At 45.8% G+C, this 22,671-nt stretch overlaps 1 protein-coding gene across 3 annotated transcripts in view; it reads right to left on the reverse strand.

The window, feature by feature from the left end:
* LOC120055014 (receptor-type tyrosine-protein phosphatase F-like) overlaps positions 1 to 22,671 on the reverse strand; it is a 334,640-nt gene that overhangs the window by 24,628 nt on the left and 287,341 nt on the right. For all 3 annotated transcript variants that reach the window (XM_039002850.1, XM_039002851.1, XM_039002849.1), the window contains 2 exons: positions 12,738 to 12,850; positions 7,980 to 8,077 (listed from right to left, as the gene is read on the reverse strand). In XM_039002850.1, coding sequence (XP_038858778.1) covers positions 7,980 to 8,077; positions 12,738 to 12,850 — 211 coding nt within the window. The remainder of the gene's footprint in view (positions 1 to 7,979; positions 8,078 to 12,737; positions 12,851 to 22,671) is intronic.

Below are 22,671 nucleotides of genomic sequence, written 5' to 3' on the forward strand. Positions count from 1 at the left end.
GGACCTGCATGGGCAGGGTGTAGTGGTGTATATCGATGACATTCTGATTTACTCCGCTACACGCGCCAAGCATGTGTCCTTGGTGCACAAGGTACTTGGACGACTGTTGGAGCATGACCTGTACGTTAAGGCTGAGAAATGCCTGTTCTTTCAGCAGGCCGTCTCCTTCCTAGGGTATCGCATTTCCACATCAGGGGTGGAGATGGAGAGTGACCGCATTGCAGCCGTGCGTAATTGGCCGACTCCCACCACGGTAAAGGAGGTGCAGCGATTTTTAGGGTTTGCCAATTACTACCGGAGATTTATCCAGGGTTTTGGCCAGGTTGCTGCACCCATTACCTCACTGCTGAAGGGGGGTCCTGTAAGGTTGCGGTGGTCGGCTGAGGGGGACAAGGCTTTTGGGCAACTAGGAGCTCTGTTTACTTCGGCTCCAGTGCTGGCTCATCCGGATCCCTCTTTGGCATTCATAGTGGAGGTGGACGCGTCCGAGGCTGGGATAGGAGCCGTGCTCTCACAGCACTCAGGCACGCCACCAAAACTCCGCCCCTGTGCTTTCTTCTCGAAGAAGCTCAGCCCAGCGGAGCGTAACTATGATGTGGGGGACCGGGAGTTGTTGGCTGTGGTTAAAGCGTTGAAAGCGTGGAGACATTGGCTTGAGAGGGCTAAACAACCTTTTCTCATCTGGACTGACCACCGCAACCTGGAGTACATCCGGGCAGCGAGGAGACTGAATCCTCGTCAGGCAAGGTGGGCCATGTTCTTTACCCGTTTTGTGTTTACCCTATCCTACAGACCAGGTTCCCAGAATAAGAAGGCAGACGCACTGTGCCGGCTGTATGACACAGAGGAGCGGCCCATGGATCAAACTCCCATACTCCCGGCCTCCTGTCTGGTGGTGCCGGTCGTGTGTGATTTGGATGCGTACATTGAGCAGGTGTTGCGTACAGAGCCCGCTCCCCTCAAGTGTCCCGTTGGGCGTATGTACGTTCCGTCTGCTGTCCGTGACCAGTTGATCTATTGGGCCCACATGTCTCCCTCCTCTGGTCATCCGGGGATCGGTCGGACGGAGCGCTGTCTGACTGGGAAGTACTGGTGGCCCATTTTGGCTAAGGATGTGAGGGTTTATGTCTCCTCCTACTCGGTGTGTGCCCAGTGTCAGGCTCCGAGACACCTGCCCAGAGGTAAGTTACATCCCTTACCCGTTCCACAACGACCTTGGTCACATCTGTCAGTGGATTTCCTAACGGATCTTCCTCCCTCACAGGGAAATACCATGATCCTGGTCGTTGTGGATCGTTTTTCTAAGTCCTGTCATCTCCTCCCTCTGCCTGGTCTCCCTACGGCCCTACAGACTGCGGAGGCCCTGTTTACATACGTCTTCCGGCACTACGGGGTGCCTGAGGATATAGTGTTGGATCGGGGTCCCCAGTTCACGTCGAGAGTTTGGAAGGCGTTTATGGAACGTCTGGGGGTCTCGATTAGCCTTACCTCAGGTTTTCACCCCGAGAGTAACGGGCAGGTAGAGAGAGTCAACCAGGATGTGGGCAGGTTTCTGCGGTCCTATTGCTAGGACCGGCCGGGGGAGTGGGCAGCGTTTGAGCCCTAGGCCGAGATGGCACAGAACTCGCTTCGCCACTCCAACACTAGCCTCTCCCCCTTTCAGTGCGTATTGGGGTACCAGCCGGTTCTGGCACCGTGGCATCAGGGTCAGACCGAGACTCCTGCGGTGGCCGACTGGTTTAGGCGCGCAGAGGAGACATGGGAGGCCGCCCGTGTCCATCTGCAGCGAGCCGCGCGTCGCCAGAAAGCCAGTGCGGACCGTCACCGCAGTGAGACCCCAGTGTTCGCACTGGGGGACTGGATCTGGCTTTCGACCCGTAACCTGCCCCTCCGCCTGCCCTGCTAGAAGCTGGGTCCGCGGTTTGTGGTGCCATTTAAAGTCCTGAGGAGGGTGAACGAGGTATGTTATAGATTACAGCTTCCCTCTGATTATCATATTAACCCCTCGTTCCATGTTTCTCTCCTCAGGCCGGTGGTGGCTGGTCCGCTCCAGGAATCTGAGGTGCGGGAGGTCCCTCCGCCCCCTTTGGATATCGAGGGGGCCCCGGCGTACATCGTTCATTCCATCCTGGATTCGAGGCGTCGGGTGGGGGGCCTTCAGTACCTCGTGGAGTGGGAGGGGTACGGGCCAGAGGAGAGGTGCTGGGTTCCGGTTGCAGATGTTTTGGATCTTGAACTGCTGCCGGAGTTTCACCGTAGCCGGCCGGATCGCCCTGCGCCTAGTCCTCCGGGTCATCCTCGAGGCCGGTGTCGGCGCACCGCTGGAGCCGCGCGTCAAGGGGGGAGTACTGTCACAACTTCCTCCGAAGTCGGCTCCTCTCCTTGTTCGGGCGGCCTACGGCGATCGACGCCACCGGCTTTCTGGCCATCACCGCTCCATTTTTCATATATCCATTTGTCTTGTTTTGTTTCCATACACACCTGGTTTTCATTTCCGCAATCAATCTACTTGTATTTAACCCTAATTGTTTCATGTTATCGCCTCCAATACGCCATTGACAATTTCATTAGCGTTACCAGCCTCAGAAATTGCTACCCAAATAAATGCTTCACAGAGTTCAAGTAACAGACACATTTCAACATCAACTGTTCAGAGGAGACTCAAGCCTTCATGAATCAGGCCTTCATGGTCAAATTGCTGCAAAGAAACCACTACTAAAGGACACCAATAAGAAGAAGAGACTTGCTTGGGCCAAGAAACACGAGCAATGGACATTAGACCAGTGGAAATCTGTCCTTGGGTCTGATCGGTCAAAATTTTTGGTTCCAACCGCCGTGTCTTTGTGAGATGCAGAGTAGGTGAACGGATGATCTCCGCATGTGTGGTTCCCACACATGGAATGCGGCATCAGATGACCTGGCCTCCACAATCAACCACAATCAACCGTCCTCAACCCAATTGAGATCGTTTGGGATGAGTTGGACCGCAGAGTGAAGGAAAAGCAGCCAACAAGTGCTCAGCATATGTGGGAACTCCTTCAAGACTGTTGGAAAAGCATTCCAGGTGAAGTTGGTTGAGAGAATGCCAAGAGTGTGCAAAGCTGTCATCAAGGCAAAGGGAGTCTACTTTGAAGAATCTAAAATCTAAAATATATTTTTATTTGTTTAACACTTTTTTGGTTACAACATGATTCCATATGTGTTATTTCATAGTTTTGACGTCTTCACTATTATTTTACAATGTAGAAAATAGTACAAATAAATAAAAACCCTTGAATGATTAAACTTTTGACTGGTGCTCTATATAAAAAAAATCATAATTAGCTATTTCAGCGCAAACATGCCCAAACACACCACCCACCCATGCACTGACAATATACACAGTTCAAACACGCTTACACACACACAAAAACACACAGACACACAAACTCCCCACCCTGTCAGTGTGACTCAGCCCTCAGTCCATCTGTTCCAGGGTAGTTGGGTGTGTGTGTGTGTGTGTGTGTGTGTGTGTGTGTGTGTGTGTGTGTGTGTGTGTGTGTGTGTGTGTGTGTGTGTGTGTATGCGTGCGTGCGTGTGTGCGTGTGTGTTTGTGGGTGTGCGTGTAATGGTAGTGGGATGAATGTGTGAATCAATGATGGCTGACAGTTTGTCTGGCAGAGTGTCTGAAATACATTGTTTGCTGTATTTCTCATACACACATCAGAGTGTGCATCCCAAATGGCACCCTATTCCCTATTTAGTGCACTACTTTAGACCAGGGCCCAAGAGTAGTGCATTGAATAGTGATAGGGTACCATTTGGAACGCACCCTGAGAAAGATGCACCTGCCTGCCATCTCCACAATAAGTCTCTGATTCCCTCCCTGGGAGACTGGATGTGATGTTGTTTATGTGTGTGTGTGTGTGTGGGGGGGGGGGGGGGGGGGGTTCCTGCAGGGGGGGGGGGGTGGTGGATGAAGTCTTCCTCGTGCATACATCTATACATCTACATTATTAAAAAAAATTGCAAAGGCTGTCACGCCTTGACCTTAGAGATCCTTATTTATTCTCTATGTTTGGTTAGGTCAGGGTGTGACTCGGGTGGGAGAATCTATGTTTTCTATTTCTTTGTGTTTTTGGCTGAGTATGGTTCCCAATCAGAGGCAGCTGTCTATCGTTGTCTCTGATTGGGGATCATATATAGGTTGTCATTTTCCGTTTGGGTTTTGTGGGGAGTTATTTCCTGTTTAGCTGTTTTGTTGTCTGACAGAACTGTGCGCTTTCGTTTTTTCTACTTTGTTATTTTGTTGCGGTGTTCAGTTTATAAAAAATCATGAACGCCTACCACGCTGCACCTTGGTCTCCTTCTTCATCCGACGACACACGTTACAATGGCGGCCACGATTTTGCAGCAGCGGTGCGCAGCTGCTAAACGCATACAAGGGAAACACTGGTGTGTGTGCGCAGGTGTGTGTGGTGTGCTTGTTGTAATTTATGGGACCTGTCTAGAGAATCCACCGGGGGAAAACAGGCACATGGAACGCAGAAGAAATGTTAAAAAGACCCATCATTTGCTGTAACTGAGCGAAGCAGCAGCGACGCGACGGTATTTAAAAAGTGCCTCCCATTCTTCTTCCGATGATATCCTAATCTAGTGAGGCACATTAGAAAGGGATCGTTTCTGGTGAAAAGCCTGATTAACACCTGTTGTCACTCCTCAGCGTACATTACCAGCCAAGTGCTCAGATAAATTGTTTGCAAAGTCCCAATCCTAAATTTGTCATATCTGGCTAATTCGGTGCTCCCGGAACATATGGTCTTGCTTCCTTCCTGTGTGTCAGCAGAAGGCATCCGTCCCCACTACTAGCTGAGGAAACGTTGGAGTTGGACAGCATGGCCAATCAACTAACAGACAGGTGTTTTCACCTGTCTGAATACAGCACAGGCGGGGAGAATGAAAGATTCCCTAATGAGAATCTTGGCCTGGCTCTAGGCAGCACTCACCCCTCAGTAGCTGGCAGTGATCATGAATCACTAATCATAGGAAATTATGAGTAAAGTGTGTCTGTGTGTGTGTGTGTTTCTGCATGCATGTGTGTGTGTTTGTGCGTGTGTGTGCGTGCATGCGTGTGTAGCACATACAAACAAGAGAGCATTTTAACTCAGAATTTTCATTAGTTATTAACATATTTCCACCCAATTGCTCTATTCACCTTTAAAAGACAACAGTTGACAGCCTGTGCTTCTATTAAACATACCCTGACTACTAAAACTGTCAAACAGTATTTATAATCAATTAAAGACACTCACAGTACACCCTGAGGACTACTACACTTTGAGTGGTGATGACTGTATTAGGATTGTACATATACTAATGTGTGTGTGTGTGTGTGTCTGTGTGTGTGTGTGTGTGTGTGTGTGTGTGTGTGTGTGTGTGTGTGTGTGTGTGTGTGTGTGTGTGTGTGTGTGTGTGTGTGTGTGTGTGTGTGTGTGTGTGTGTGTGTGATTTTTGTTGGCTTTACTATCCGTGTGGGGACCAGAAGTCCTCGCAAGGATAATAAAACAAGGAATATTTGGACAAGTGGGGACATTTGGGGCCCTGGTCAAAAGTAGTGCACTATTTAGTGAATAGGGTCACATTTGGGACACAGAGAGTCAGATCTAACAAGCTGGCTGAATCCCTGGCTAGGCTCCTCTCATTTTAATAGAGCCATTATGATGGTTTCATTTCAAGGCCTGCTGCCCTGACACTATGTGGAAATATCTCCATGTAGAGGTGGGGTGGCTGAGTAAGTTGTATTGGTGTGTGTGTGTGTGTGGGGGGGGGGGGGGGGGGGGGGGGGGGGTGCTTGTGTGTCAGAACAACGAGATAAACAAAATGCATTTAAGCTGTTCCATCTAGCTGCATCCTCTTTGATCTTCTCATAATAAACAGCACTGAGGTAGTCTGTAGTGTGTGTGTGCGCGTGTGTGTGTGTGTATCTAATAGTTAGTGTGAAGTTTGAACCCTGCTTCCACCCACTTCATCAGACAATTTCACCTTGTTCCTGTCTCAACGCTTTCGTCACTCTCTGAGTGGAGAATAAGCTAACATGACAGCTGTACTGTTTCACTCCCAACACATTACTATACTGAATAACACACTGACTGGAAACAGGTAAACACAGAAAAGTTTATCTAGGGTCTAGGAAGCGTCCCAAATGGCACCCTATTCCCTTTATAGTGCACTACTTTTGTCCAGGGCCCATAGGGAATAGGGTGTCATTTGGGATGCAGCCCTAGCTGCTGTTTTATAATTAATATACACTCCCTCTTCGGTAAACAGTGCTCCCATCTGTCCTGCTTTATCTGGCTGGAAATTCACCACTTTAAATGCAAATCACCTTCCTTTGTAGGACAACAAGGCATAATCCCTCACTGGCTTTTACTGTAGGTAAATGCACTGGAATAATATTATTGGAAGGGAGGGGGGAAACAGAGAGAGGGATAGAATTCATGCATACTTAGCAGCATGGTTCTAAAGCAGCCCTGAACTTACACAGAGAGAAATGTACAAGTAGCAAAGTGCAGCTGGATGCAGAAACAAAATCATTATGCAGAATTACCTGGACTCATAATAGTGTTTTTTTAAAGTCAAGAAACTCCCTGGACCATCAACCCCCAATGTTTACTCAATCATTCTTTACACTCGCAGTGTTCAGAAGCTGGTATGTTGAAGAGGTAGATGAGGGAACATTGGTATATCATATATAGGGCGGCAGGTAGCCTGGCGGGTAGGAGTGTTGGGCCAGTCACCGAAAGGTTGCTGGATCGAATCCCCAAGCTGACAATGTAAAAATCTTTCGTTCTGCCCCTGAGCAAGGCAGTTAACAAACTGTCCCCGTGCGCTGAAGACGTGGATATTGATTAAGGCAGCTCTGATTCAGAGGGGTTGGGTTAAATGCAAAAGACACATTTCAGTTGAACGCATTCAGTTGTACTGACTAGGTATTCCCTTATATCTAAAGTCTGTTGAGAGAGACTATATACACTGTAGATCTAGAGACTATAGACACTATAGATCTAGAGACTATAGAGCAGTGCATCCCAAACTCTGACTGTGGGACCCCAAGGGGTACACAATTTGGTTTTTGCCCAAACACCACACAGCTGATTCAAATGATAAAATATTGCTGATTACTTGATTTACTTGATTATTTGAATCAGCTGTGTAGTACTAGGGCAAAAACTAAAACGTGCACCCATGATCTTTCCATGACGTAGACTGACCAGCTGAATCCAGCTGAAAGATATGATCCCTTATTGATGTAACTGGTTAAATCCACTTCAATCAGTGTAGATGAAGGGGAGGAGACAGGTTAAAGAAGGATTTGAAAGCCTTGAGATATATTGAGACATGGATGGTGTGTTTGCCATTCAGAGGGTGAATGGGCAAGACAAAATATTGAAGTGCCTTTGAACGGGGTATGGTTGTAGGTGCCAGGTGCACCGGTTTGTGTCAGGAACTGCAGTGCTGCTGCAACTCAATATTAGGAAGGTGTTCTTAATATTTTGTGCACTCAATGTAGATCTAGATATTATAGAGACTATAGATCTAGATACTATAGAGACTACAGTTTGAGAGAATATAGATCTAGTTGCTATAGAGACTATAGATGTAGAGGGTATAGACTATAGATATAGAGACTATATAAATCTAGAGGCTATAGACTATAGATATAGAGACTATAGAACAAGATTCTATAAAGACTATTTAGCTAGATACTATAGATCTAGGGACTATAGTTCTAGATACTATAAAGACAAAGACTATAGATCTAGAGACTATAGATCTAGATACTATAAAGACTATATACCTAGAGACTATAGATCTAGAGACTATATATCTAGATACTAAAGAGACAATATATTTAGAGGCTATAGAGACTATAGATTAAGGAACTGGGTTGTAGACAGCCAGTGGTAGTCAGCAGGGCAAAGCAGAGCAGGAGTAGTTACCTCATACTCCTGTGAGAAGCGGAGTCCGTCGTTGGCCTTGAGTCGCTCGATGTGGTTAGCAAGATCAGTGGTGGAGATGAGAGGGTGCTCCCTCATCCCTGAAGGAGAGAGGAACAGGGTTACCAATCTATTGCAGTAAATGCAACTTTCCTTCAGCTATGAGTGAAATATACAACACAGTGTAATATATGCACGTACACACACATGCATGCACCACCCACATACACCTGCACACACACATTCACACAACAGACATACACACACACGGAATGTGAAATACGCAACCAGATAACTGATGCATTTGTGATGACAAAGCACAGAGTTCATTGAAAGTGGTGAAATGGAAAGAAGTGTGTGGTTACGGAGAGAAGACAGAGAGAGAAAGAGAGAGAGAGAAAGATTGTGATGAGAGAGAGAGAGAGAGAGAGAGAGAGAGAGAGAGAGAGAGAGAGAGAGAGAGAGAGAGAAGAGAGAGAGAGAGAGTGAAGAGAGATAAGAGTGAGAGAGAGAGAGAGAAAGATTGTGATGAGAGAGAGAGAGAGAGAGAGAGAGAGAGAGAGAGAGAGAGAGAGAGAGAGAGAGAGAGAGAGAGAGAGAGAGAGAGAGAGTGAAGAGAGATAAGAGTGAGAGAGAGAGAGAGAGAGAGAGAGAGAGAGAGAGAGAGAGAGAGAGTGAAGAGAGATAAGAGTGAGAGAGAGAGAGAGAGAGAAAGAGAGAGTGAAGAGAGAGAGAGAGAGAGAGAGCGAGAGAGAAAAAGAGAGAGAGAGAGAAAAAGAGAGTGATGAGAGAGAGAGAGAGAGAGAGAGAGAGAGAGAGAGAGAGAGAGAGAGAGAGAGAGAGAGAGAGAAAGAGAGATTGAAGAGAGAGAAAGAGAGAGTGAAGAGAGAGAGAGAGAGATAAAGAGAGAGAGAGAGAGAGAGAGAGAGAGAGAGAGAGAGAAAGAGTGAGTGAGTGAGTGAAGAGAGAGAGAGAGAGAGAGAGAGAGAGAGAGAGAGAGAGAGAGAGAGAGAGAGAGAGAGAGAGAGAGAGAGAGAGAGAGAGAGAGAGAGAGAGAGAAAGCAACAGACAGGTGATATCTCTAGAGCTCTGTAACACCATGCTGTGGGTTACTCCTGTGAAGGGAGTAAGTGAATGAGCATGCTGATTAAAAAATACTTTATTCAGAAATAACATTCTGGAAAGAAAATATACCACATACAGCTGCTAGCAGGTGATGTACATAATAAAGCTATAGCTACATTGTAACCTCAAAGTACGGACCACATATATCATCTCTTTCAGTGGCAGAAGAGCTTAGGACTTGGAAAGATTGATGCAGGAACAATCTTTCATCTCGGCTTTGTCCTCAAAGCAACAACAAATGGATTATCCTCCAAAATAACATACAATAGTGATACAAGCCAGCAGTGACAGGTGACAGTTCTGAGGCCAGCCTGTGGAAAGGAAGTGACATGGGGGAAGTGACACGGCTAGTGGGGAGGAGGGGTGTGTGGGTGCAGTGTAAGCGGGGTGGTTCCAGCCGACTGAGCAATCAGATGTTCACAGACAAGGTGCAGCTAGCATGGGGCTGAGATGAGATGGCCTTGGTGGGTGACGCACAAAAAACAGCAGTGGAGAGGAGGATCAGTAGAGAAGGTAGAGGGATGGAGGGATGAAGGGGGGTGTTGGTGGAGGAGGGGAGGGAGGCATTCCATCTCAGCTCCCAAAGCAGCACTATCACAGCCCTTCCTTACATAGACTACTGTATATACAGAACTGATCAGTACTGTTGTCTGAGCTGTGACTGTGCTACTGAGAAAACTGATGCAGAGTGACTCAGCGATCAGAGAGATAAAGACAGAGAGAGAAAGAAAGAGATAGAGAGAGAAAAGACAGAGAGATGAGAGCGAAAGAGAGAGAGCAAGAGAGAGATGAGAATGAAAGAGAGATGGAAAGAGAGAGAGCGAGAGAGAGAGAGAGAGAGAGACAGACAGACAGACAGAGAGACAGATAAAGAGAGTGCGAGAGAGAGAGCGAGACAGAGAGTGAGTGAGAGAGAGAGAGAGAGTGTGAGAGAGAGTGAGACAGAGAGAGAGAGTGCGAGAGAGAGAGACAGAGAGAGAATGAGAGAGAGTGAGAGAGAGCGAGACAGAGAGAGAGAGAGAGAGTGTGAGAGTGAGAGAGTGAGAGAGTGCGAGAGAGAGAGAGCGAGACAGAGAGAGAGTGTGAGAGAGAGAGAGAGAGAGAGAGAGAGAGAGAGAAAGAGAGAGAGAGAGCGTGAGAGAAAGAGAGAGAGAGAGAGCGTGAGAGAGAGACACACAGAGAGAGGATGGGGATGGGTTTAAATAGGTAGAAAACACAGGAGGAATGGAAACTAACTTGGAGTGTTCGGGCAACTGGGGTCACTGGAACCTGTGGGGAGAAGACGGGGGAGGTCGGTGTGTCGTACTCAACAACCAATACCAGAGGGATCATTCATGTTAAAGGGGGAAGGGACGGGAGGAGGGGAGAAGAGAAGAGGGTAAAGAAGGATTAGGAGAAAGAGAAAGGGGGGATAGAGAAAGAGACCCAAGGTTTTCAGAAGGGCCTGGCTGTGTATATGTCTGTACACCTGAAGTGAGTCAGTCTGTTAGCCTGGAATTCCAACAGTCCTCTTAGTTTCAGTCTACGTCCATGACAGTAGCCTGGATCCGAACTGAATTGTTCGATTTCACTTCACAATATTGGGTCCAGGCCTACCATGACACATAACTGTCTGAGACATATACTTGAAAGCATATTCTTGACTATGGGTACTACTACTCTGTAGAGTGCTTAAGAAGACAACAGAGGCATCAATAGTATAGAACTGAGCCTTTAGAACACATCTTTATTGTGCTCACAAGGACACAAAAGGTAAGAGGCTGGCAAATTAGTCAACAACATACCTGCCTCTATTTGTGTAAACAACATCTGCTATGTACCCCCTACTGCTAAAGACTCACAAGCTGCCGATCTCATAGCAAACTACTAGAAAACACCCACAGAGTGATGGAGAGAGGGAGGGAGGGGTGGAGGGGGGAGAGAGAAGAGAGGGTTTGAAAGAGATGAAAATAGGAATGAGGGATGAGATGAAGAGTTAGAAAGAGGGAGATAAGGCACATAGAGAGAAGGAGAGAAAGAGGACGAGAGAGAGCTCATAAAGAAAGAGTAGTGCGTTAGCGAGAGAGAGAGAGGAGAGAGAGAGAAGAGAAAGAGGAGAGGAGAGAGAAAACATAGAGAAAAGATAGAGGAGAGAGAAAAGATAGAGATGAGAGAAAAGATAGAGAAGAGAGAAAAGATAGAGAAGAGAGAGAGGAGAGAGAGGAGAGAGAGGAAAGAGAAGAGAGAAAAGATAGAGAAGAGAGAAAAGATAGAGAAGAGAGAAAAGATAGAGAAGAGAGAAAAGATAGAGAAGAGAGAAAAGATAGAGAAGAGAGAGAGGAGAGAGAGGAAAGAGAAGAGAGAGATGCGAGAGAGACGAGAGCACAGAAAGCAAGGGTGAGAGACAGAACGAGTTTGATGTTCAGAGAATGAGTTAGAGAGAGATTCTGTGGGCTTAATTCCTCTGCTAAGTTCAAAGCTCAAGACTCTCCATGCTGCATTCAACAGTGTTTAATTACCAAGCTGGGTCAGTGCAGTCCACTAGAAGAAGAGACAGAGAGTATGCGTCCCAAACGGTACCCTATTCCCTAAATAGTACAACACTTTCAACCAGGGCCCATAGGGAATAGGGTGCCATTTGGGCCCACTAGAAGAGCCAAAGAGCCACTGAAAACAGATGGCTAATATACTGTAGCAATTCCCATGTAAGCCCCTCCCCACCCTCTCTCTCTCTCGCTTTACTTCACAGTGAGATGAGAAGCAGTATGGGCAGAGTTAAGACCCCTTTAAGGCTTCTTTCTATAATGGTCATAAATGAAGGTGAAGAGGCAGAGGACATCTCGTCGACTAGACAAGAGCTTTGGGTTGTTGACCGATAGACAGTCCTCATCCTCAACTACAGCAACTCCCTTTCCAACTTCACTGACACCCAAGTACTACTAATACAACAAGACATATGATCCTAGTTCACTAAGCCATGTGACAATCCTTCACATCCACAACAATCCTCCGATATTACAAAGACAAGATGATGATATCCAGTAGAGAGTATACACTGGACTGATTATTATCCACATTCAACTAATCAAAACCATATTTAATTTGTGATAACCAGCATCTGATATTGTTGTAATTAAGCTGAATCATCTACAGTAGAAGCCTTAACTCTGAAGTGTTTTATGCTTGAAGGCTGTAATGTGAACTGCATTCAATTGCTTCTCCTAGCACAGTGGTTACCAATAGCTACACATTCATCAGAATGTATCATATCATAGGAGTGTGAGAGAGTGTGAGCAGTGGTTTGAATAGAGACCAGGTTTTATAAGTTACCTTGTTGGAGATTTGTCTGCAGGCACTGAGGTGGATAGTTTGGCCATGGTTGAACAACAGCTAAATCTGAATATAAGTGTGTCAGTGGTTGTTTGTCTGCTAGTATGTCTGGGTCTGTGACTTTGTGTGTCTATACATCGTGCGTGCTAATGTGTGTGTGTGTGTGTGTGTGTGTGTGTGTGTGTGTGTGTGTGTGTGTGTGTGTGTGTGTGTGTGTGTGTGTGTGTGCGTGCGTGCGTGCGTGCGTGCGTGCGTGCGTGCGTGCGTGCGTGCGTGCGTGTGTGTGTGTGTGAGTGAGTGAGTTCATGTGTGTGTGTGTGTCTATACCTTGTGTCTGATAGTTGAGTCGTCTCATCTCCACAGGATCAGAGGAGTGGGCCAGCAGAGAGTCCTTCACCCCAGCAGAGTGCTCATCCTTGGCCGAGGGAGATGCTCGTTTCCTGGGGAGAGAGACAGGGAGGAGAGACCATGAGACGAGCTCCAATAAAAACACTAGCATACTACTTATAAATAAGTAATGTCATTGGGCATGTATGGTGGTAGACTGAAGGAGGTGGTATGATTGTATGGGCATTGGAATGTAACCACACTGTAGTGGTCAGCTGGCTGGAAACCCCAGTCACAGAACCATCACTGTTGTATCATGACTGTGTCATTGAGATAGCTGTTGGTTCCTGCATTGATGTGGAAGATACCGGCTACCAGGAGAATGCTCAACTTGTGCCTGGAGTGGAGTTAAAAGCTGATGTTGTGTCTGTTGAGGTGTGTAACTCCCTGAAGCAGAGGCACACCTCTACTCTTCAGTAAGTAGTATTTTTACGTCCCAAAGGGCAACCTACTCCCTATAGTGCACTACTTTGGACTAGTGCCTTCAGCTCTGATCAAAAGTAATGCACTATATAGTGAATAGGGTGCCGTTAAATAACTTGATAAATAACACGGTGTGTCTGCCAAGCTGTGTGTTCCTCAGTTGACGAGGTGAGGACCCACTTCACTGTCTACACAGCTGGGGGGAAAGTGGTGACACAGTTTTGGGTTTACGCTCATTAAAACCTCTAATTTCCCCCATATGAACGTGTGAAAACAAACAGGCTGAGCAATTAACAGATCAGCCGCAGTGACAGAGTAGGAAGGCTTGCTAATTACAGAGGTGGAGAAAGAAAGAGAAGGGGGGAGAGAGAGGGAGATAGAGGAGGGATGGGGGAGAGGGAGGAAGGGGAGAGAGGGAAGGAGGAGAGATAGGGAGGGAGGAAGGGAGATGGAGGGAGAGAACCAAAAAGAAAAGGAGGAGAGCGGAAGGGATGGTGAGAGAGAGGGACGATCGAGGGATAGAGAGAAGAGCGAGTGAGAGTGTTATAGAGAGAGCATATCTGCTGGAGCCTATGTCCTCCATTCCCAACGCACCACACTGTGTCTCCTAGCGCTAGCATGCTAACTGAGGTCTTAAGTGTTGCCATGTTACAGCTGCTGCCACACTAATGCACTAAAGCCTGTGTTTATTTCTTTGGGTAGCACTAACATCGCGCTAACGTGTGTCTGAGTGTAGCAGCCTCCATTGCTGAGTGATGCTACTGATGTGTTCAGCTGGCTGTCTCACAAGGAAAGCTATTAGTGCTGCCATGCATAGCTGTCTATGGGAGGTGACAGTTAGGTTACTAGCCCTAAACTTAGACTGAGTCTCAAATAGCACCCTATTCCCTATGCAGTGCAGTACTTTTGACAAAATCCCATAGGGCTCCGGTAAAAAGTAGTCCACTATATAGGGAATAGGGGGCTATTTGGGACACACTCATGGAGATGGAGATCATAATAAAGCATGGAGGCATGACATAAGGAGGTGTGGGGAGGGGAAGAGCACTTTGTCATTCTGACTATTGCCTAGGGAACATCATGTAATTTTAACTGCAACTTTGGCTTTTAATTTGAAAGGCGTGAGAGCTGCAGACAAACACACTAACACACACGTTTGTTTTACTATCCTTATGGGGACCAAACAATTGATTCTCATTCAAAATCTTATTTTCCCTAACCCTAACCTTGACCCTAATCTTAACCCCTAACCCTAACTCCTAACCCTAAACCTAACGCACTAACCCTAACTCTAAACCTAACCCCTAGGCCATCGTGATTCATGGGGTTAAGTCTTAATTTCATAAAGGTGTACCACAGGGATTGATTTTGGGACCTGTTCTCTTCACTATTTATATAAACACCATTGGTCAATCTGTAAAAAATGGTAAACTTCATCTATATGCAGATGATACTGTTATGTATGCTATTGCCCTGACTGTTGATCTGGCTGTATCAAAACTACAGTCAGGTTTTATAGCTATCCTGGAATCCCTTACCGATTTAAAAGGTGTGCTTAAAACGGGCAAAATGAAATACATGTTGCTTTTAAACTCTCGTAATAATGTTTCAGATGAACTACATGTTCACTCATTAGATGGTTCTCCAATCAGCATCCCAGAGTCACCTCTTCACTGTTGACGTTGAGACTGGTGTTTTGCGGGTACTATTTAATGAAGCTGCCAGTTGAGGAATTGTGAGGCATCTGTTGCTCGAACTAGACACTCTAAAGTACTTGTCCTCTTGCTCAGTTGTGCACCGGGGCCTCCCACTCCTCTTTCTATTCTGGTTAGGGCTAGTTTGCGCTGTTTTGTGAAGGGAGTAGTACACAGCGTTGTACGAGATCTTCAGTTTCTTGGCAATTTCTCGCATGGAATAACCTTCATTTCTCAGAACAAGAATAGACTGACGAGTTTCAGAAGAAAATCTTTGTTTCTGGCCATGTTGAGCCTGTAATCGAACTCACAAATGCTGATGCTCCAGATACTCAACTAGTCTAAAGAAGGCCAGTTTTATTGCTTCTTTAATCAGCACAACTGTTTTCAGCTGTGCTAACATAATTGCAAAAGGGTTTTCTAATGATCAATTAGCCTTTTAAAATGATAATCTTGGATTAGCTAACACAACGTGCCATTGGAACACAGGAATGATGGTTGCTGATAATGGGCCTCTGTACGCCTATGTAGATATTCCACAAAAAATCTGCCGTTTCCAGCTACAATAGTCATTTACAACATTAACAATGTCTACACTGTATTTCTGATCAATTTGATGTTATTTTAAATGGACAAAAAAATTGCTTTTATTTCAAAAACAAGGACATTTTTTTTATTTATTTTTTATTTTAATTTTTTAATAAATTTTATCCCCTTTTCTCCCCAATTTTCGTGGTATCCAATCGCTAGTAATTACTATCTTGTCTCATCGCTACAACTCCCGTACGGGCTCGGGAGAGACGAAGGTCGAAAGCCATGCGTCCTCCGAAGCACAACCCAACCAAGCCGCACTGCTTCTTAACACAGCGCGCCTCCAACCCGGAAGCCAGCCGCACCAATGTGTCGGAGGAAACACCGTGCACCCGCCCCCCTCGGTTAGCGCGCACTGCGCCCGGCCCGCCACAGGAGTCGCTGGAGCGCGATGAGACAAGCATATCCCTACCGGCCAAACCCTCCCTAACCCGGACGACGCTAGGCCAATTGTGCGTCGCCCCACGGACCTCCCGGTCGCGGCCGGCTGCGACAGAGCCTGGGCGCGAACCCAGAGACTCTGGTGGCGCAGCTAGCACTGCGATGCAGTGCTCTAGACCACTGCGCCACCCGGGAGGCAACAAGGACATTTCTCGGGTGGCGCAGTGGTCTAGGGCACTGTATCGCAGTGCTAGCTGCGCCACCAGAGTCTCTGGGTTCGCGCCCAGGCTGGGCTGGGTTCGCGCCCAGGCTCTGTCGCAGCCGGCCGCAACCGGGAGGTCCGTGGGGCGACGCACAATTGGCATAGCGTCGTCCGGGTTAGGGAGGGTTTGGCCGGTAGGGATATCCTTGTCTCAGTATGTAAAATGTAATGAAATGTAATGTAATGTAATGAAATGTAAAAAAAGTAATAAAATGTATGCACTCTACTGTAAGTCGCTCTGGATAAGAGCGTCTGCTAAATGACTAAAATGTAAATGTAAATGTTGTGACAAGGTAGGGGTGGTATACAGAAGATAGCCCTTTTTAGTAAAAGACCAAGTCCATATTATGGCAAGAACAGCTCAAATAAGCAAAGAGAAACGACAGTCCATCATTACTTTTAGACATGAAGGTCAGTTAATCAGGAACATTTCAAGAACTTTTAAAGTTTCTTCAAGTGCAGTTGCAAAAACCATCAGGCGCTATGATGAAACTGGCTCTCATGAGGACCGACACAGGAAAGGAAGACCCAAAGTTACCTCTGCTGCAGAGGATAAGTTCATTAGAGTTAACTGCACCTCAGATTGCAGCCCAAATAAATGCTTCACAGTGTTCAAGTAACAGACACATCTCAACATCAACTGTTCAAAGGAGACTGCGAGAATCAGTCATTCATGGTTGAATTGCTGCAAAGAAACCACTACTAAAGGACACCAATAAGAAGAGAGTTGCTTGGATCAAGAAACACGAGCAATGGACATAAGACCGGTGGAAATCTGTCCTTTGATCTGATGAGCCCACATTTGAGATTTTTGGTTCCAACCGCCGTGTCTTTGTGAGACGCAGAGTAGGTGAACGGATGATCTCTGCATGTGTGGTTCCCACCGTGAATCATGTAGGAGGAGGTGTGATGGTGTGGGGGTGCTTTGCTGGTGATACTGTCAGTGATTTATTTAGAATTCAAGGCACACTTAACCAGCATAGCTACCAAAGCATTCTGCAGCGATATGCCATCCCATCTGGTTTGCGCTTAGTGGGACTATCATTTGTTTTTCAACAGGACAATGACCCAACACACCTCCAGGCTGTGCAAGGGCTATTTGACAAAGAAGGAGAGCAATGGAGTGCTGCATTAGATGACCTGGCCTCCACAATCTCCCGACCTCGACCCAATTGAGATGGTTTGGGATGAGTTGGACTGCAGAGTGAAGGAAAAGCAGCCAATAAGTGCTCAGCATATGTGGGAACTCCATCAAGACTGTTGGAAAAGCATTCCAGGCGAAGCTGGTTGAGAGAATGCCAAGAGTATACAAAGCTGTCATCAAGGCAATGGGTGGCTACTTTGAAGAATCTAAAATCTCAAATATATTTTGATTTGTCAAACACTTTTTTTGGTTACTACATTATTCCTTATGTGTTATTTCAAAGTTTTGATGTCTTCATTATTATTCTACAATGTAGAAATAGTAAATATAAAGAATAAACCCTTGAATGAGTGGGTGTGTCCAAACTTTTGACTGGTACTGTATGTCTCTTGTGAAAAAACACTCAACAACACACCAGCCAAAGACACAAGACATGGCATAGTGGTGTGATGTGTGATCTTGACAGTGTAGCAGAAACAAAGAGCATGTCAGTCTGTCACTCTGAGTCAGAACAGAACAGAGCGGCCTGACCCAGAAGCACATCTTATAGAGAAGAAGAGTGGAGTAAGGGGAGGGCAGGAGCGAGGAGAGGGTGGCTGTGCTGCAGAGTGACAGCCACGTCAGGGTTGGAGAAGGGGGAAAGGGGTGTAAGGTGTCAAACATACTACAAAGTAGGTTCAATTAGTTAGCCAGCTATCTATGAAAAACAACCAGAAATAACTATAGTTTGTCTGATTAATTTAGAAAGCTAAATGTAGGTATATGTTTTTGGTTGTTCTTTCAATTAGACCATGCCCATTTCCAGCTTATACTTCCCCTCCAAATGTTTTTTTCGGAATATTTAGGCTAGTTAGCTGGCTAACTCATTGAATCTACTTTGTAGTATACCCCACTGGAAAGAAATACTAACCTTTCTTTTTTGCTGCATCCACAGAAAGCAGGGGGGAAGTGAGTGAGGGAGAAGACAGAGAGAAAGAGGGAAAGAGATAGAGGGAGAATTAAATGACAGATTGTCAGCAGCAGGGTTGAAGCATAGAAGCAGTGGATAGGGAACCAGATTTATACGAGCTCTTTACTTCACCCCTTTATCCCTCCCTCCCTCCTCCACCCTCTCAGCCCTGCAGTTTTATTCAGATGTCGACGCTGACATTTAGAAAATGAGTTTTTCCTCTAGGGGCCCAGATCTCAATCCCTGCCACTATGATAATCTTCAACAAGTTTTTTTAATATATTTTTTTTCTTTACAACCCTTTCTCTTAAAATGCATATGCTATGAGAAAAGGCCGGGAGGATATTATATTCTGTGGTGTTGGACAGTTTGATGATGGTGCACTATGCTCCTTTAGGTTACTTGATGTAAATATTGTACTAGCTGAGTGGAAATACAGTAGGCTGCATCTTGCAACTAATGTCCTGGTATGAACTTTCATCCTAATACATTGTGTGGAAAGATGAGGATGGTGTTCTCATATACATAATTTCTCCCACTGGTAACAGACAATTCAACATCTATTCCACGTAATGTTTTTGAAATTATGTGGAAACAACGTTGATTCAACCAGTGTGTGCCCAGTGGCCTGTTTCACCCCTATATACATAACCTCTGTTTCACCCCTATATACATAACCTCTGTTTCACCCCTATATACATAACCTCTGTTTCACCCCTATATACATAACCTCTGTTTCACCCCTATATACATAACCTCTGTTTCACCCCTATATACATAACCTCTGTTTCACCCCTATATACATAACCTCTGTTTCACCCCTATATACATAACCTCTGTTTCACCCCTATATACATAACCTCTGTTTCACCCCCATATACCTAACCTCTGTTTCACCCCTATATACATAACCTCTGTTTCACCCCTATATACATAACCTCTGTTTCACCCCTATATACATAACCTCTGTTTCACCCCTATATACATAACCTCTGTTTCACCCCTATATACATAACCTCTGTTTCACCCCTATATACATAACCTCTGTTTCACCCCTATATACATAACCTCTGTTTCACCCCTATATACATAACCTCTGTCTCACCCCTATATACATAACCTCTGTTTCACCCCTATATACATAACCTCTGTTTCACCCCTATATACATAACCTCTGTTTCACCCCTATATACACAACCTTGAAATTATGTGGAAACAACGTTGATTCAACCAGTGTGTGCCCAGTGGCCTGTTTCACCCCTATATACATAACCTCTGTTTCACCCCTATATACATAACCTCTGTTTCACCCCTATATACATAACCTCTGTTTCACCCCTATATACATAACCTCTGTTTCACCCCTATATACCTAACCTCTGTTTCACCCCTATATACATAACCTCTGTTTCACCCCTATATACATAACCTCTGTTTCACCCCTATATACATAACCTCTGTTTCACCCCTATATACATAACCTCTGTTTCACCCCTATATACATAACCTCTGTTTCACCCCTATATACCTAACCTCTGTTTCACCCCTATATACATAACCTCTGTTTCACCCCTATATACACAACCTCTGTTTCACCCCTATATACATAACCTCTGTTTCACCCCTATATACATAACCTCTGTTTCACCCCTATATACATAACCTCTGTTTCACCCCTATATACATAACCTCTGTTTCACCCCTATATACATAACCTCTGTTTCACCCCTATATACATAACCTCTGTTTCACCCCTATATACATAACCTCTGTTTCACCCCTATATACATAACCTCTGTTTCACCCCTATATACATAACCTCTGTTTCACCCCTATATACACAACCTCTGTTTCACCCCTATATACATAACCTCTGTTTCACCACTTTTGCAACTGTTGAAATGTCTTTCGATCGGCCTCTTCAACTGTATTTTACATTTTGTTGAAGTTACAATCATTTAAGTTTGAGGATAATCCATTTTAGCTAAATTACTTCCAAGTCATACAAAGTTGCAATGGCTCCTGGTATGGACTTCAGAGAGCTATAGGCCTATGCAGTCAAATAGGCATGCTAAATCAGGCCACTTCAAAAGATTTCTTCTCATTTGCTGTGAAGAAATCATCCACCCTCCTTCCATTGAAGCCAGCCCTGGCTGGGCTTATCCACACAGAGAGAGCAGCTAACACTCTCTGCAGTGCTCTGTGCTGTCACTGACAACTGCCCTCAAAGCCAAAAGGACTTAGACCTGAATTTTTTTTAAATAAAATTGAATTACTTGTTCAGCTGAGTTCAGCTCACTACTTTACTTTCCTGGGTTGGTGTGTACGAGCGAGTTGAGCTCTGGCTCCTTCTGATCACCAGACTAAGGAGAAGTAAGGTGAAGCCTTCTGAGAAGTAAGGAGAGCTACCCCAGAGACTGAAGAGTCTCTCTCTGGTCTTAGAATGAAAGACTGAACACCCAGTAAGAGAGGATGGTGATGAAAGAGTTGAACAGATCGACAGCGACAGAGAGAGGAGGCCCAACCCATCCCAACATGTCCCCAACAGTGTTGTAGCTAGCTGAGATGTCATCATCAGCGGAAGGGACCATGTGGATCCTCCTCTTCCCTCTCTCTCTAACGCTTGCTCAGTCAGAAGCTCCAGATGTCTGGCCTAAGGACAGCCCCACTCAAACAGAGCAGAGAAAACACGGCTGGGCCAACTGTTAACCTGCGTGGGAGAGCAGGGCTGCAGGCTACTTGACTGAGCAGCCTCCCATGTGCCTACTCCAAGGAGAAAGTCCTCACAGAGCCTTCAGGCCCAGGCTAGATTAATGCCTGTCTGTCTTAATTGAGGAACCACTGAACTCCAACGAACGGATGTCATTTATAATCAATCTTAAATACAACTTGTTTTATGGTTGCAAGTTAAGTAAAAGAGGGAAAATAAAACCTCCAGGGACTGCTTTAAGATGATAATTCAAGGAGTCAGAATTGAGATAAACATTGAATAACAAACCTCAGAGATAACATATTATTGCTTGAAACATTTGGCTGTCAAAATGATGAAAAAACATTGTTTTCAGTCATGTCCTAACTATCCTTAGCAATAATGTCACTTTCCTGAGAACACAAGCAGCCACGTACAGCTGAAAATCTATCCACAAACACAAGAGTGCCCTGTTGCACATTCATTGCAGCAATTGTTCTAGCAATGAGCATGCCCCGCCCACCTGAGGATCTGTCTTTTCCAGCCATCTACTTTCTGTGTTTGAGGGGTGCGAAATCCACTTGTCACCTAAATCGCATCGTCTCGACACTTACATCACAAGAAAGTATGTGATCACGCTCTCCACAGCTGATGTGAGTAAGACCTTTAAACAGGTCAACATTCACAAGGCCGCAGGGCCAGACGGATTACCAGGACATGTACTCCGAGCATGCGCTGACCAACTGGCAAGTGTCTTCACTGACATTTTCAACCTCTCCCTGTCCGAGTCTGTAATACCAACATGTTTCAAGAAGACCACCATAGTCCCTGTGCCCAAGAACACTAAGGTAACCTGCCTAAATGACTACCGATCCGTAGCACTCACGTCTGTAGTCATGAAGTGCATTGAAAGGCTGGTCATGGCTCACATCAACACCATTATCCCAGAAACCCTAGACCCACTCCAATTTGCATACTAGCCCAACAGATCCACAGATGATGCAATCTCTATTGCACTCCACACTGCCCTTTTACACCTGGACAAAAGGAACACCTATATGAGAATGCTATTAATTGACTACAGCTCAGCGTTCAACACCATAGTGCCCTCAAAACTCATCACTAAGCTAAGGACCCTGGGACTATACACCTCCCTCTGCAACTGGATCCTGGACTTCCTGACGGGCCACCCCCAGGTGGTAGGGGTAGGTAACAACACATCTGCCACACTGATCCTCAACACGGGGGCCCCTCAGGGGTGCGTGCTCAGTCCCCTCCTGTACTCCCTGTTCACTCATGACTGCATGGCCAGGCACGAATCCAACACCATCATTAAGTTTGCTGATGACACAACAGTGGTAGGCCTGATGACCGACAATGATGAGACAGCCTATAGGGAGGAGGTCAGAGACCTGACTGTGTGGTACAAGGACAAAAACATCTCCCTCAACGTGATCAAGACAAGGGAGATGATTGTGAACTACAGGAAAAGGAGGACCGAGCACGCCCCCATTCTCATCAACGGAGCTGTAGTGGAGCAGGTTGAGAGCTTCAAGTTCCTTGGTGTCCACATCACCAACAAACTAACATGGTCCAAACACACCAAGACATTTGTGAAGAGGGCACGACAAAACCTATTCCCCCTAGGAGACTGAAAAGATTTGGCATGGGTCCTCAGATCCTCAAAAGGTTTTACAGCTGCACCATCGAGAGCATCCTGACGGGTTGCATCACTGCCTGG

The sequence above is a fragment of the Salvelinus namaycush genome, chromosome 10 (assembly GCF_016432855.1).
Source record: "Salvelinus namaycush isolate Seneca chromosome 10, SaNama_1.0, whole genome shotgun sequence".
Taxonomy (NCBI): Eukaryota; Metazoa; Chordata; class Actinopteri; order Salmoniformes; family Salmonidae; genus Salvelinus; species Salvelinus namaycush.